This window comes from Carlito syrichta, unplaced genomic scaffold (assembly GCF_000164805.1).
Source record: "Carlito syrichta isolate Samal-C Ts95f unplaced genomic scaffold, Tarsius_syrichta-2.0.1 Scaffold165621, whole genome shotgun sequence".
Lineage (NCBI taxonomy): Eukaryota > Metazoa > Chordata > Mammalia > Primates > Tarsiidae > Carlito > Carlito syrichta.
Genome location: NW_007109717.1, coordinates 313,832 through 330,897, shown reverse-complemented (window position 1 = coordinate 330,897; position 17,066 = coordinate 313,832). Strand labels below are relative to the sequence as shown.

At 47.1% G+C, this 17,066-nt stretch overlaps 1 protein-coding gene across 1 annotated transcript in view; it reads right to left on the bottom strand.

Annotated features, from left to right (window-relative positions):
- Positions 1-10,192: 10,192 nt before the first annotated feature.
- The window catches only part of TAF5L (TATA-box binding protein associated factor 5 like), a 24,293-nt gene continuing 17,419 nt past the window's right edge, over positions 10,193-17,066 (bottom strand). The window contains exon 4 of the mRNA XM_021709135.1: positions 10,193-12,143. Coding sequence (XP_021564810.1) covers positions 11,346-12,143 — 798 coding nt within the window. The 3' untranslated portion in view covers positions 10,193-11,345. The remainder of the gene's footprint in view (positions 12,144-17,066) is intronic.

The window sequence follows — 17,066 nt, the reverse complement described above, 5'->3', positions numbered from 1 at the left end:
GCACCTGTAGTTCCGGCTGCCTGGAAGGCTGAGGCGGAAGGATCGCCGGAGCCCGGCAGGTCGAGGCTGCGGTGGCCGGGAGCGGCCGCTGCACTCCAGTCTGGGCGACGGAGTGAGACCCCGGCTCAAAAAAATAAAATAAAATAAAATAAATAAATGGCTCTCTTGAGGCCTGAGAACATTTAAATACCTGGAAAAGCCAGCTGCCTTCCCGTCGGTGGGCTCAGACCAGTAAGTAGGCAGAAAACCACGGCAAACAGCTCTGCTATAAAAATACGTGGTTTTAAAGCAGTCCAAGAACGATTAAGAACAATAGTTGTCCATGCCAGCATTATAGCTTTGTTCGGGGCCACATCATAAGAATAGACAACATATAACATGACAAAAATTCTTATTTTTGGATCAAGTGTTGAAGTTTGCCACGAAACTTGATTTTGAGCAATGTTTTAAATCAATTGAGCTTAAGAGGAAAGAAATTTGTTTTTTCTTAATAGGCTAAATCCAGGGCTCTGATGCTCGTGAGAATTCTTAGACTGTCGAGCATGTCTTCCAAGAAGAAACACCAAAACGATTTATCAGGCATGCTTAGCAGACAATTCCATTCAACAGATGTCTGAGTCAGTATCAAGTGCAAGGTCAGCCTATTGGCTGATGAGAAATGGAGGTGCCTGTTGAGCAATCTGGATGCATAGAATATTCACTCTCCACCAGTCAGGCCTGGGAACTTCTTCCTCTGAACAGTTAGCAAGCCTAGTTGAAGAAGTGCTAAGTATAATGTTGTATTTTGTATAGCTCATAGCTTCTGAACCACACCTGAACATCCTCCTCTGTGAATCTGTAGAACATGGCCCTTACAGAAAGGATGCTGTGCTGCACCCCCCAAGCCAGTTGCCAGCGAATCTGCCTGGGGCACTTCAGGTATTTTTCGTGAATAGACTAGAATCATGGTGTTACTGCTCATAGACATTTCTTGAACACAAGAAGCAGGCTGATCAAAAATTAGCTGTGTGTGGTGGCATGTGCCTGTGCTTCCAGCTACTTGGAAGGCTGAGGCAGAAGGATCACTTAAACCCAGCAGGTCGAGGCTGTGGTGGCCATGAGCATACCACGGCACTCCAGTCTGGGCGACAGAATGAGACTCCTACTCAAAAAGAAAAAAAAAATTTTAATTTAAAGTTAAAAAAAATTTTTTTTAATTGGAACATTTCTGAAATGAGAAGATAGGACTTATCATCAGATGAAGAAGCCGGGGGGTAGTCATGAAATGTGAAATGGGTTGTTAGTCCAGGTACCAGGACCAGCTACTCCAGGCTGAAGTGGAAGGATTGCCTGAACCCAGCAGTTCAGTGCCACTGCACTCCAGCCTGTGCGACAGAGTGAGACTCCAATTCAAAAAACAAATAAACAAGCAAACAAAACAAACAAACAAAAAAAGAAGTTGGTGTCAGGAAGTTTTAGGAACACCAAAACTAATAGATTTTACTTATATTACAAAAATAAAGTACAGGAAGACCCCAACATACAAACGGATTCCATTCCAAGAGTGCATTTGTAAGTCCAATTTGTTTTAAGTTCAATAAAGTTAGCCTAGGTACCCAACCAACACAATCGGCTATATAGTATTGTATGTATGTATGTATTTAATTAATTAATTAATTAATTTTGAGTTGGAGTCTCACTCTGTCACCCAGACTGGAGTGCAGTAGCACGCTCCCGGCCACCACAGTCTCCACCTGCTGGGCTCTGGTGATCCTTCCACCTCAACCTTCCAAGTAGCTGGAACTACAGGTGCGCGCTACCACGCCTGGCTGATTTTTGATTTATTGTAGAGATGAGGGTCTTGCCAAGCTGCCCAGGCAGGTCTTGAACCCACAGGCTCAGGCAGTCCACTCACCTCGGCCTCCCAAAGTGCTGGGATGACAGGCTGAGCTACCGAGCCCAGCCTCTTTTTTTAAGAGTGGATTATTTATTTATGTAGTTATTTATTTGCAGTCAGGGTCTTATGCTGGAGTGCAGTGGTACGCTCATGGCTCACCACAGCCTTGACCTCCTGGCCTAAGGAATCCTCCCTCCTCAGCCTACCGAGTAGCTGGGACTACAGATATGCACTACCATACCATGCTAAAATTTATTTTTATTTTGTGTAGTCACCATACTGTCCTCACAATGTTAACATAATGAATTAAAACTCCATACTACAAGACAAACAGTTCTCAAGTGCACACTTGGTATAGCCACCCTAGGTCAAGAAATATTAATCCCTGGCAGTCCGGCATCCCTTGCTGGTCAGGCCCCTTCACAGTTTGGTTGTCTTTGTACATGCACTGAAAGTGTGTACAGTTGGCCAGGCTCGGTGGCTTAGCCTGTAATCCCAGCACTTTGGGAGGCCAAGGCGAGTAGATTGCCTGAGCCTGCGGGTTCGAGACCTACCCAGGCAACTTGGCGAGACCTTGTCTCTACACTAAATCAAAAATTAGCCGGGCGTGGTAGTGCACGCCTGTAGTTCTGGCTGTTTGGAAGGCTGAGGCAGAAGGATTGCTGGAGCCCAGCAAGTCGAGGCTGTGGTGGCCAGGAGCGTGCTGCTGCACTCCAGTCTGGGTGACACAGTGAGACTCCAATGCAAAAAAAAAAAAAAAGAAAGTATACACAGTTGAATTCTGTCTGATTTTGAACTCTATGTAAATGCAATCGTTCTGCAGGAATTGTCTTTTTTCCCCTAAACACTGTAGGGTGCCTGGACAATGCCTTTCTTCCACTTTGATGTATCAATAGCACATTGTTTTCCAACTTGGTTCCAGATTTGCATCACACCAGCAGTGTGTGGGAGTTCCTGATGCTCCAGGTCCTCATCCACATTTGACACTGTCAGGCCTTTTTGACATCAACTGTGTTGCCTAAGCAGTGTCGAACTCCTGGGCTCAAGCAGTGTTCTTGCCTCAGCTTCCCAAGTGCTTCCACAGGACATTCCACAGAATGGGGCAAACTGCAAAGCATCTAACCTCCACAGCAGATCCTATGGACTTGCTCTTTCTAGCCACTGGTTTGCTTTCACTCAGGTTTTATAAGTTTCCTCTCCCATTCTGTAGCATGTCTTTTCACGCTTTTTGTGGTTTTGATTCACAGATGTTTTTCAACTCAATCAATCCTTTCCCTTTTCGTTTGGGCTTTTTGGTTCTGAAGAAATGTCCTCCTATTTTAACATCACGAGGGTATTCTTTCATGTGCCTGAGAGTTTTGTCTTTCACATTTAGGTTTTTATCTGGAATTGATTTTTATTTATAGTAAAGAAAGGGTCCACATTTTTTTTTTGTTATGGCTTGCCCATTTTCTTAGCAACTGTGGCGAAAGGACTGTTCTTCCTCCAATGCTGTGATGTGTCGCCTGTCGTAAATGAAGTGTTCATATTTGTGGCTGTATTAACTTTTCAGTTTTCCATTCATTTTAAGCCTCTTTCCCTTTCCATTGCTCAAACCAAAACTGCTTGTGCTGAGATTGTCAGCCCCTCCTACCAACTCTAATGGACACTCTAATCCTTATCCTGTTTGAATGCTCAGTAGCTCTAGACAGCTGACAGCTCCTGAAGTACTCTCTCCTCTTGGCGCTGGAACAGTCTTCTCCCATTTTGGTTCCTTTCTTGGCTACTCCTTTCTGACCTCTTAATTGCAGTGAACTTCAAGATCGAAGCTCTCATTCGACAAGACAGGGCAGAAGGCCAGAACGCTGCTGTGGTCCTTGGTCATCACATTTGTTTGCAAGGCTTCAGACTCCAACAACATGCCAATGACGCTCATAGATGACACTGTGCTCGATTCCAGTGGTCACTTTCTCCTACTGCATAGCAGAAACGTCAGGTGTGGGGAACTGGCTTTAACTTATTATAAGCTAATATGACTTTCCTGTTAGGAACTGGTTCAGTGACTGGCAGGCCTAATATTACCAAACTGAAGAGGGTTGAGGAGGTTCTAGAAACTTTTTCTTTGCTCTTAAGAGTGGAGAATAGGAAGTGAGCTCACACCCCCCCAGGTATGAATAAGGGGCTTCCGGCCCTATGTGCAGTCAGTGGCCCTCTCACAACCATGAGAAACACCAGCCTGGAATACAGCCAGACACTGAAGAGGCCACAGCGGCATTACAGAACAGAGGGGGCCCTTAGCGAGTTGCATGTGAAACCCACTTGATCTCCAGACTTGCCATTACATGAACCAATAAAATTCCTTACTCTAAAAACTACTTGGAGTCATACTTCCGTCCCTTGTTGTAGAAAGCATGCAAATGGATTCAACTCCCAGATACACACAGCCCAGCCCTCTCTTCAGCTCTAGGCATGTCTGTCCAAATGCACCTGGTACTTATGCTTGCTTCTCTTTTTTTTTTGAGTTGGAGTCTCACTCTATAGCTTAGGCTGGAGTGCAGTGGCACGCTCCCGGCCACCACAGCCTCGCCTGCTGGGTTCCAGTGATCCACCTCAGCCTTCCAAGTAGCCAGAACTACAGGCAAGCGCCACCACGCCCGGCTCATTTTTTGATTTATTGTGGAGATGAGGTCTCGCCAAGTTGCGCAGGTGGGTCTCGAACCTGTGAGCTGAGGCAATCCTCTCACCTCGGCCGCCCAAAGTGCTGGGATCACAGGCGTGAGTCACCACTCCCAGCCGCTTGCCTCTCTTAACGGCACCACAAACGCAGGAAGTCCAAACTGAACTCTTGGTCCTTTCCCAAGCCTCCTCCTCCTCGCTCTGCACTACAACCGATGGCAACCCTGCCACCAAGTTGCCCGTTATAGAAAGGTTTGGGTCATCCGTGATTCCTCTTCTCTTCTACCCTCACCCTCCATCCAACCCCAAGACAAAGACCACCTTGTTTCCAGTGTGGCCTCACTAGACCATACCGCCCCTGTCTCTCCCCTATTTGATCTTTTTTTTTTTGAGCTGGGGTCTCACTCCACCGTCCAGACTGGAGTGCAGTGGCACGCTCATGGCCATCCCAGTGTTGATCTGCTGGGCTCCAGCAATCCCGCCTCAACCTTTCAAGTAGCCGGAACTACAGGTGCACGTTACCACACTCGGCTAGTTTTTGACTTATTGTAAGGACCAGGTCTTGCCAAGTTGCCTGTTTTGGTCTCAAACCCATGGGCTCAGGCAATTCAAAGTGCTGGGATTACAGGCTCAGCCACCAAACGTGCCCCCCCCCCCTTTTGAGGAGTCTCAGTTTGTTGCTCAGGCTGGAGTGCAGTGGCACGCCCACAGTCACTGCACCCTTGACCTGCTGGGCTCAGGTGATCCTTCTGCCTCAGCCTTCCAAGGAGCTGGAACCACAGATGTACACTGCCACATCCAGCTAATTTTTTGATTTATTGTAGAGACAAGGTCTTGCCAAGTTGCCCAGGCTGGTCTCGAACCCCTGGACTCAGGCAATCTTCTCACCTTTGCGTCCCAAAGTGCTGGGATGACAGGCATGAGTCACCACGCCCGTCCCCTATATGATCTTAATGGGCCTCTTTGCTCTCACTGTAACATTCTCCAATCCACATTCTTTACAGCTGCTAGTGATTTTTTTAAAAAATCTGTATTTTTCTATGGGGTAGCAGTAAAAAGAACGGGCTGTAAAGCAGGACAGATGGGATAGTGGTGTACTGCTAAACAACAAATTACCCCAAAACTTAGTGGTTAAAACATTTAGCATCTCATGGCTTCTGTGGGTCAGGAACCTGGGCATGCTTTAGCTGAGCACCTCTGCTTTGTGGCTTGTCACGAGGCTGCAAGCAAGGTGTCAGCCAGGGCTCTGGTCTCATCTGAAAGTTCAACCAGGGCAGGATCTGCATCCAAGCTCACTTGGGTGGTAGGTGGCAGGATGTAGGTCCTCACAGACTGTCGGCTGGAGGCCGCCTTCAGTTCATTGACTCTCAGCTGCTCCGGGGGGCAGCTGGTGTCCAGCATCAGCTATGTCCTGCAGTGCTCAGCACAGACCAGGCTCAGGGAATACTGCTGAGTTACTCCAGCGGCCAAGTGGAACTGCAGTTGCAAACGTGCTGTCTCTGTCCTCCTGTCGCTGGTGACGACCAAGGTGGAGACTGGCACATCGCTGCCCTGTTCCACACGCTTCAGTGGCTTCCACTTCGCCAAAGATAAAAGCCACATGCCGGCTGGTGCTCAGGGTCCTGCCAACTGTCCAACCTCATGCCATGGTGCTCTGTTCCTCAGCCAAACTGCCTCAGTCCCACTGGACTGGACTGTACCAGTCTCTTTCCCACCGGGGGGTCTGAGCCATTCAACTCTGCCTGGCTGACTCCTATTTATCCTCCAGGTCTCAGTTTAACTATTACTTCCTCAGACAGGCCTTCTGCGCATACTCAGTCTAAACTGGATCCCCTGGTATATTCTTCCCTAGCAGCACCCTGTATTGCACTTACTAGTGTCAAATGCTATCTTCATGGTATTATTTGATTCATCTCTCTCTCTCTCCCTCCCTAACTATACACTCAAGCTTGGGACTCTATCAGCTTTGCTTACCACTGCATTTCCACTCCCCAACACAGTGTCCACTCACAGTAGGAAACTCACAGGTTTATAAAAAACTTTCCTCTGGAAATTTCAGTCAGTCATAGGTAAGTAACTACATTGTCTTTCAACAATTTAAACTGATAAGGAACATTTGCATTCTTAAATTTTATAACGGAGATTTTGTTTGCCACAAAACAGTTTCCAAGTCACTTGGCTGCTATGGAGGTGTCAATAATACGAGTTTTTGGTGTGGGCTGGGCATTGATAATGAACACCTTTTTTCTTTTTTTGAATTGGAGTCTCACTCTGTCACCCAGGCTGGAGTGCAGTGGCATGCTCATGGCCACCCCAGCATCGATCCACTGGGCTCCGGGGATCCTTTCACCTCAGCCTTCCAAGGAGCCAGAACTCAGGTACACACTACCACACACGGCTGCCCAGGTTGGTCTTGAACCCTCAGGCTCAGGCAATTCACTCGCCTCGGCCTCCCAAAGTGCTGGGATTACAGGCTAAGCCACTGAGCCTGGCCAATGAACACTTTTCTAAAGCATGCAACTGAAAGCCAAGTTGAAGCTCAGACTAATCTTTTTCTTTTTGTCTCATAATCTTTTTAAAAAAAATCATATTTGAATTGTATAGCAATTCAGTTCCTCTAAATAATAACTGTATTTTAGTAGCGATCTTTCTGAAGTATTGGCATCATGCTCATTATGTTACAAAAAATCCATGCCAAATATCTAAACATGACATCTCTTTAACCCAGGCACTTAAATACCAATCTGGGCAAGACATTTTAAACATGTTAAAAAAAAAAAGAAAAAAAAAAGGAAGGGTAGTAATCATAACATCCTTAGAAGCTGAATCTTGAATATAAAAACTTTTGTTCCCTATTCCTTCTCTATTATTTTTTGTCTTAATTTTCTCTTGCTTCCAGCTGATTAGTTTTCTGCTAAATTAAAATTAGTCAGATTTTCTGAGCCTGTCATGCTGACATTTCAGCTCTTTATCTCCATCTTATACACATTGCAGAGATTTGTCACTGTTGTTCGAAATAATGGAATATTCTTAAGTTGTTTTCAGCCATAGATTATTTAGGTTTGTTCTTACTGGCAGGTCCTGATCCTGCTTGCTGCTAATTTATTTGGCAGAGGGAAGCAAGAGTTTTGCAACTATTGCCAGAAACACCGCGTTACGACTAACCTCAGTGCACTCTTCACCAGGCACAGCAGGAATGAAGGCAGACAAACAGAGGATGGATAAGAGTGTACACTCTGCAGCCAGAACGCCCAGATGAACTGGCCTTCTCAATGACCAGCTGTGTGACTCTCGGCAAGCACCTTCAACCACCAGTGCCTCAAATTCCCCATCTGAAACGGTGACAAAAATACACTCACCTCAAGGGGATGGTGAGGACATAAAATTAGCTAATTTTCATAAAACTCTTGGAGCAGTTTCTGGCCCACAGTAGTAAGCACAATCTACACGCTTACTGACTGATTTATGTATATTCATACTTCTTTTTTCAAGGGTTTTTAAAAAATGCTTTTCTATCTTCAGAGCCATACTCTCTGGCTAGAGTGTAAGGATACTAAATCTACAGCACATATTCAAGATCTGTGGCTATGCCATGTTGGCTGTAGATGGATAACAAAGGTCTGCTGGGCTTCAGGTACTACACCTACCAAACGGTGCTACCGCCAGTCCTGCAGGACTTTTGAGGGTCAGAGAGAGCACTGTCTAGTGCAAGACTGTGCTCTCAGGCACCTACGTGGACACAGACACATGCACATAACCCCCTGCCTTTTTTGGGTGGGGGGCGGGTCTTGCTCTGTCGTCCAGGTTGGAGTGCAGTGGCATGCTCATAGCCACCATCGCCTCCACTTGCTGGGTTCAGGCGATCCTTCCCCCTCAGCCTTCCAAGTAGCAAGGAACCCCAGGCGTGCGCCATCACACCTGACTAATTTGTTGATTCACTGTAAGGACAAGGTCTCATCGTGTTGCCCAGACTGGTCTCGAACCTCTGGGCTCAGACAATCCTCTTGCCTCAACTTCAAAGTGCTGTGATTTTAGGTATAAGCCACCACGACTTTTTTTTTTTTTTTTTGAGTGTGTGTGTGGGGGGTCTCAATCTTGTTGCCCAGGCTGAAGTGTAGGGGTACAATCATGGCTCACTGCAGCTTTGACCTCCTGTGCTCAGGCAATCTCCTGCCTCAGCCTCCCAAGTAGCTGGACTACAGGCATGCACAACCATGTCTGGTTAACTTTTTTTTGTAGAATGAGGTCTTGCTATGTTGCCCAGGGTGGTCTTGAACTTCTGGGCTCAGGTGAAACTCCTGCCTCGGCCTCCCAAAGTGCTGGGATTATAGGCATGAGCCACCATGCCCAGCCTCACACACCCCCTTTAACACTCCCAAGTATTTGGGCAAGTTATAAAGGGCAATCAGTAAAGCCAAATCACTCTACATTAAAATTCACTCATTACAAAGTTAAAAAAGCTAACTAAAGTCATTAAGATCTTGAAGTGAAAAAAAGCAAGGACATGACTGTATGAAGACTAACGTAACAGGGTTTGTGTTTTGTCAAGGACATTCTGCATCCATACACAAAACCTTCCCATATCATCCTGTCAGTGATACACTTTCACTTTTGAGAATAATTCAGTCCAATTTAGAGATTTTGTTGTTTCTAGTAGTATACCACCGAATCTAACCTAAGTGTTCACTCACTGCAGATCAGAACATATTTGAACTCTAGGCTTTAACCTGCAGAACATGTGGATGGTGATGCTGTCAGGCTATGTCACCAAAGGATTCTTCTTGCAATATCTCAAATATATAGAGTTTACAAATAAGAAACATTTCCGATTAGCACTATAGGCTCAAGTTACAAAAACAGTGGCATGGAATTCCAGTCTTCCTATTTAATTTCCTAATAATTCTTGATGTCCATGACAGGAAATTATGTTTTGAAGTATACTTTATTTTGAATGAGTTCTTTATCTGGAGTTGTTTGATAAATAGTATGAGCTTATTAAATAACCTACTTCTTAGCCAGGCACAGAGGTTCATGCCTGTAATCCCAGTACTGCAGGAGGCGGAAGCGGAGGCAAGAGGATTACCTGAGTTCAGGGGTTTGAGACCAGCCTGGGCAACATGGTGAGACCTCATTTTTACAAGAAATCAAAAAATCAGCTGGGCATAGTGGCACATGCCTGTGGTTCCAGCTACATGGAAGGCTGAGGTGGAAAGATCACCTGAGTCCAGCAGGTTGAGGCTGTGGTGGCTGTGAGCCATGCCACTGCACTCCAGCCTGGGCAACAGAGTGAGACTCCAACCCCAAAAATGAATAAATAAATAACCCAGTTTGTATGCCTCTTAGATGTTTTATAATAGGGTCTTTAAGGGAAGTTGGAAGTAGGACCTTTCCAAATGACTAGATGATAAAACGTACACTGTCTCCCCTCAGCAACTAGCCATCTTGGATGTATGAACAGTATTACATGCCATCAATTATCCATGTGAATGCCAAGAGAAAGCTGAACAGAACCCAAGAAGAGGGAAAAAAAGCACCTTCTTTGGTGCTAGCGTGGCACGGATAACTGAGAACTCACACCCTGAGGAGACAGGAGAGCCCAACATCACAGGACAGAACACACAGCCACCCACCCTCAGGGTTCAAATGAGATGTCAACACTTCTTTTTTTGAAACTAAATGCATTTTAATAGAAAACAAAAATACAAAATAACTCTGTTCAGGAAACAAATATTTAACTCTTCTCCCACAAACTGGAGCTTGCCCCTCCTCAGAGCACAGATTGAGCTGCGTGCATGCGCATGCTGCACTTCACAGAATGCTCACTTGGCTGCACTGAAGTGCAGGTGGGTGCCATCGCCGCAGGAGCAGCCGACGTGGGGAAAGCGACACCTCTGAATGGCCATTCGCCAAGTCCACATCTTTCTAATTCTATCTTGTGACTTTTTACTCCAAATTATTCTTTATCACAATCTTTCTTTGAGGGGAAAGAATTATTAACAGAAGTGCAGCCATGAAAAGAATGTTTCTTTCCCACCATCACTGCAAGAGCCCAAAAGGTCCTCATTTAACCCTGCCCGCCCACTTCCAGAAACATGTCAATTGGGGTGATCAATCTATCACCCGAAATTTCCCTTTCTCCCAATACACTGTGCTACCAAATTCTCTGAATTCCCTGATCCTCAAAATTCCAAGTATCAAAGCCAGTGCCAGGAGTCAAACCTGAAAGATAAAAGCAGAGAAGGTCCCCTCTGCCAGTGCTAGGTTTCCTCTTCTCAATAATAATAATAATAATTATAATAACAATAATAAAAAATCCTGGTTCTCTTTAATTAGGGAAAAGGAAAGACTTTTTGCCAGGATCATTCCCTCCCCTTTCCTATTCCCACCCAGTATCCTCCACCAGCAAGGACTCCCCTTCCCCCCAGGGCTGGCCCACCCACGACCCTGGCCACACCCCTCCTCCCCAGAGTTCTCTGCAACCACTCTTAACCAAACTCAGCCCGGGTAGCTGGGAGACGTGAGACAGAGACAGGAAGGGCTGTGCGACATGCGGGCACCGCAGGGTCTTGGTGAGAAACTGCGAGTGACCTCCGAAACACCCTAGAGTCCCAGGTCACATGTCCACGCGCCACCGCTTCGCCTCCCTCCCTTCGCCGCTGGGGGAGCTGAGTGAAGGCAGACCCGCCGCGATGAGGCCGGAGAGAGGGGCGGAGGGGGCTCGTTCACAGCCAGTCCGGGACTCTCTCAGCCCACCGAAGGACGGTGGCCCGAGGCTTTCCGCCACTGCCCAGGCCCACCCAACAAAGACACACAATCAATGTTCCTGGTTTTCTTGTGCAATTCCCGTCACCAGCAGGAGGTTACAGGCCATGAACTGCACGCTCAGGACATTGCTCATCTGCCCGGTGTACACGCCCACAAGCTCGCTGGAAGAGCCATCAGCAGGTGTGCTGCAGTAAGTGTTCCTGATGTCCCACACACGCACTGAATTGTCCATGGAGGCAGAGGCGATAAGGCCGCTGTCCGGACTGAAGGTGAGGCTGGTGACGTTGTCTGTGTGGCCCCTCAGCTCTTTATAGAGGGTCCCGGAGGCCAGGTCCCACAGCTTCAGCCGCTGGTCCTCGCCAGCAGATGCCAAGTACTTACCGTTGGGGGAAAAGGCCAGAGAAAGCACAGGGCCACGGTGGCCTGTGAAGAGCCTCACCGAGTTTCCCTGCTGGGCGCTCCACAGCCGGACAGTCTTGTCGGTCGAGCCCGTAGCTAGGTAGTTGGAATTGGGATGAAACTTGACACAGTCGACATCTGCCAGGTGTCCCGCATATATCCTCAGCGGGTACGTCCGATCAAAGGACCACAGCCTGGCGGTGCGGTCATGGGACCCGCTGGCAAAGTACAGGCTATATGGGCTGATGTCCAGGTCCCACACGGGATAGGCATGTCCTTGGTACAACACAGTGTTGGTGAAACTCCCCAGGTCCCAGTATCTGATGGACATGTCTTCGGAACAAGAGAGCAACCCTGAGCTGTCTGCGAGGAACCTTGTGCTGTATACTGGTCCACAGTGCCCCCGCAGTATCTTCATCTCTGTGCCTGCGTTATCCTCCTCCTCATCCTTGGAACACGGCCGTGGGGTGGGACAGGAAACACACATAAGAAAAAAGCATTCAGACAAAGAAAACAAGCCCGGCAAAAATGAAAATAGAGAACAGGGACTGCTTGGGAAACAGCATCTACTCAGTAAATGACGGTGGCCTTCCCCTGAAAGGCCACCCCAGGAAAGTACCTTATAATCGCATAATTGAATATACAGTCTCTTACAATTTGCAAATTGCTTTTCTTAATCATCGTGCAACTCAGACTATATCAGCCCCAAAGATACAGAAACGCAAGGCTATATTAGAGTACTAACTGTGGACCTTACTCTTTGGCTGATGATAACATATTGGGGGACCCCAAAAAACTCAGAATTGGTTTACAAAAAATTATGTATTTATTCTTGTGTGTTTAAATCTCAGCCACCTTCAAAGTACTCTCTGTTTGACGCAATACACTTATTGGGACGCTTTTCCCAACTACTCACACCAGTTTCTGAACTTGTCAATTCTGATGCCTTTTAGTGCCCGTGCCGTTTTTGTGTCTCACCTCTTCCACACGGCAAAGTGCTTCCCGCTGAGGACCGTTTTCCTCCGGGAAACCAAAAACAGTCCCTCGGGGCGACAGCAGGTGAACAGGGAGGACGCAGCATGGGGGTCATGCTGATTTTGGTCAAAAACCACAGAGCACAGCGGGTGTGGGCAGGTGTGCTGTCATGGTGGAAGAGCCAGTCACCTGTGCGCCACAACTTGGGACGCTCTCTTGTGCAAATCGCGATGCAGCCTTCTCAGAACTTCCACATAAAAACTTTGGTTGACAGCCTGACACGGAAGAACAGGTTCTGAGTGTGCTACAAAGAGCCCGCCCTCCAAAAGATAACGAATTCTTGGGGTCCCCCTTGGTATTCCCAAGTCTGATCAAGAGGCAGCCACGGCGACTTTCGCCGTCAACCCTGACGTTTGTCCTCTGAAAGGACTCACTTCCCCACGGGTGCAAGTTCTTGGAGCCTTCCGGTCTGTGGACACTGTCTTCCCCGGGGTGTCGGCCACGCCGCCGCCACCCCGCTCCCTGCCTCCGGCCGGGCGCACGAGGCCCGGCGTGCTCGTCCGACGCGCTGGTCGCTCCTGCGGGGCTGGGGGATGGAGGCAGCAGCACGGAAGGCCAGCAGGGCCGCACTTCGCGACTGGCCAAGAGCCGCTGGAGAGCCTCGCCGGAACAGAAGCCCGAGAGGCGGTAGCAGCAATGCTCTAGAAAGGGGACGCTAACGGCAGGCCACTCTCTCCAACCTCGTGCCCAGCCACAAACTGCTGGTAGCCCCAAACAAATAAGGATGAAGTCTTGAAACATTTTTCCCCACGTAGCAAAACAAGGCACGGATCCAGAATTGCTTTCGACAAAGCCAAGGGACTCATGTGGCTCTCGGAAAGAGCTTCCTGTGTGTGGCGACAGAGACAGCCACCAGTGATGCTCGGGAAGAGCCTCTTTCCGCATCCCTTTCCCACAAGCACACCATCTGCTTTCAACGTCCACTTTCCCTTTAATTCCCTCACAGCTAAGTTCCTCAAAATGCTAGCAGTCTTCGTCCTGGAATGCATACATTACAATGGGTCTTAATTAAACACTGGAAACAGAGTAAGATGATTCTTTTTTTTGAGCTGGAGTCTCACTCTGTCACCCAGACTGGAGTGCAGTGGCCGCTCCCGGCCACCGCAGCCTCGACCTGCTGGGCTCCGGCGATCCTTCCGCCTCAGCCTTCCGAGTAGCTGGAACTACAGGTGTGCGCTACCACGCCCAGCTAATTTTTGATTTATTATAGAGATGAGGTCTCGCCAAGTTGCCCAGCCGGGTCTCGAACCCACGGGCTCAGGCAGTCCACTCACCTCAGCCTCCCAAAGGCATGGGATTACAGGCTGAGCCACCGAGCCCAGCGTAAGATGATTCTTGAACTAGCTGGCTTGTTGGCTCATGGTGTGAGTCTTAGGTTCTTTTATAAGAAAGGGGCATCCTTTTGCTACTTGAAAACTATTACATTCAAAATGAAATGAATGTCTCCAATATGTACATACTTAAGAAAAAGTAAAGAGAAAATAAACATTGACATCCACGCATATTCAAAATGGCTATTCCAGACACTCAGCTTTAAAAATACATAAGCACTTGGGAGCTTAAAGTACTACTGAGTACTACCAAGAATATTAGTAATTTTCCTTTCCAAAGAGGTTACCACAGCACTTGAAAATTTCAAGAATGACTCACTGCTCTACACGAGCAAGTTTATATAAGGACTGTGGGAGCAAAAGTGACACCAGATGAATCAAACAAAGATCTTCCGGAGGCTAACCGGGAAATGAAGGGCAGACGGCCTCTGCCTGGAACAAGAGGCTGAAGAAGTGGGCCACACCCCTTGGCGGGGACGGAAGTCCTGGGGCTGAGGATGGAGAGAGCCGCATGTCCCGGGAGTGTGGCTGGCCTGCTTCTTGACGGCCATCCAGTGACTGTCCCAGGCCGGTGGAAACGTGCCTGGGTGACTCTGTAGACCAAGGAATGGCACATCCAGAACACTCCTGCTGGCTATCACCATCAGCTCTTTGCCAAAACCGCAGCTTAAAATAACCCAACCAGCCGGGCTCGGTGGCTCAACCTGTAATCCCACACCTTTGGGAGGCTGAGGTGAGTGGATTGCCTGAGCCCGCGGGTTTGAGACCCACCTGGGCAGTGAGACCTCATCTCTACAATGAATCAAAAAAAAAAAATCAGCCGGGCGTGGTAGCACACACCTGTAATTCCGGCTACTCGGAAGGCTGAGGCGGAAGGATCGCCGGAGCCCAGCAGGTCGAGGCTGCGGTGGCCAGGAGCGGCCACTGCACTCCAGTCTGGGCGACAGAGTGAGACTCCAGCTCAAAAAATAAAAAATAACTCAACCACCTTTTCTGGGTGGTTCAGCCCAGGCTCACAAGGGCCTCAGCTCACTCGAGCAGCTGATTCACACAAGCCCAGCCCCATAGGTTCTCACTCCCTTGTCTCCCAACAGGTAACAGCCCAGGGCTCCTCCCTACAATCCTGACGGAATACCTCATCATAAGTGAGCATGTATTCCACATAGAAATGTTTAACTTGTAAAGTATACTCATGTAGTAATAATAAACCTCATTATGTACATTAAAACACATGCATACCGTAGAAATTAAAAGAGTAAGAAAAATAAGCATAAGCAGATCTTCACATATCATCTCATGCTGTGCTGTAGTCTGCTGCCCCTGTTCTGGACCATGGGTCCCTGAAAACCTCAGCTCTCTTGCAGCTGTCAGCTCCTGGGCTAGAAGACTCAAATATCTAGCCCACACTCTAGCTTTCCCTAGATCAGGGGTCCCTTTTGGGGTCTAGAATTCAGCCTTGAACTGTTCTCTAATTAGCTGTCAACGGAAGTAGAAGAAAAGAAATTTGGATGGGCTTCTGAGTGGGTTAAGTCTTACACACATCGGATTTCTAAAATTTAGGACTGAAAATTGATATATTTAACAGTTTCATGAATAAATTTTTGTATTTCTTGCATGCTAAAATAATAAGTTGCCCTCATTGGACTGAATGAATTACATTATTAAAATTAATTTTGACTTTTTTTAAACCTTTTTAAATGCGGCTACTGGAAAAATGTAAATTACATATGTGGCTCACATTATATTTCCGCTGGACAGCATGAATCTAAATGACAGTTTTATACACAACTATAGGACTGAATATTGCTGACAACATTGGCATCTCTACTTTTTCCAACTCAAAGAAGACCAGACTGGGAAGGATCACCCGACACTAAGAAGCTGAGTGCATGTATTCCCTGCCAGGCTAAGGAACAGGCGCTGCAGTGATGCGAGTGCTTGTGCACACACGGCTGACAAGGGGGCAGATCCTCGACTTGGTAGCTGCAGCTTTGCCACGTTGCTCGAGTACTAAAAATAAAGTTATCAGTCAACAAGGGCATAAGCTGGATATCATTTCTCTCTCCGTTTCGTACAGCACACAGGCTGGAGAGTGAACATCACACTCTTCACTTCAGTGAAGAGGACTGTGGTACCAAGGTAAAAAGCAAGGAAATGCTACACCAACTACTACATTTCCAAAGGTTAATCTAGATGATTGCCAAGTGGAAGATGATGGAAGCTACAGGACAGTGCTGTGGATCTGGTCTTACTGGCATAATTAATAGAGAAAATTGTATGCTTCCATGGGTGCTTTTGGTTATTGTTTTCCTGTTTTTTTTTTTAAACTGAGATATAGTTCACATAATATAAAATTCACTCTTTCAAAGTATATATTTTAGTGGTTTTTAATATTCACCGAGTTGTGCAATGATCCCCACTATCTGATACAGACCACTCTCATCATCTCTCAAAGAAACCTACCTGCTTTCTGTCTCTGTGGATGTGCCTATCCTGGAAATTTCCTATAAATGCAATCAAAATCTGTGACCTCTTATGCCTGGTTTCTTTCACTTAGCATAAAGTTTTCAAGTTCATCCACATTATAGCACGTGTCAGTGCTTCATTCCTTTTGTGGTTTAATAATACTCCACTGTGTGCATATACTACGTTTTACTTTCCATTCATCTTGATGGGACACTTGGGCAGTTTCTGTTTTTTGGCTATTATGAGTAGTGCTGTTATGAACATTCATGACAAGTTCAGGAGTGCACATATGTTCCCAACTCTCTTGGGTATATCTCTAGAAAAGAAATCGTTGGGTCTGAATACTATTAAATACTTATTGTTAAAATATAGTATTCACTAATTTATACAATAGTTATGGCTTCAAAAAGATTAAAGCAGAGATTTATCTTTTTTTTTGAGTTGGAGTCTCACGCTGTTGCCCAGACTGGAGTGCAGTGGCAGCCTCGACCTGCTGGGCTCCGCGATCCTTCCGCCTCAGCCTTCCAAGTAGCCGGAAT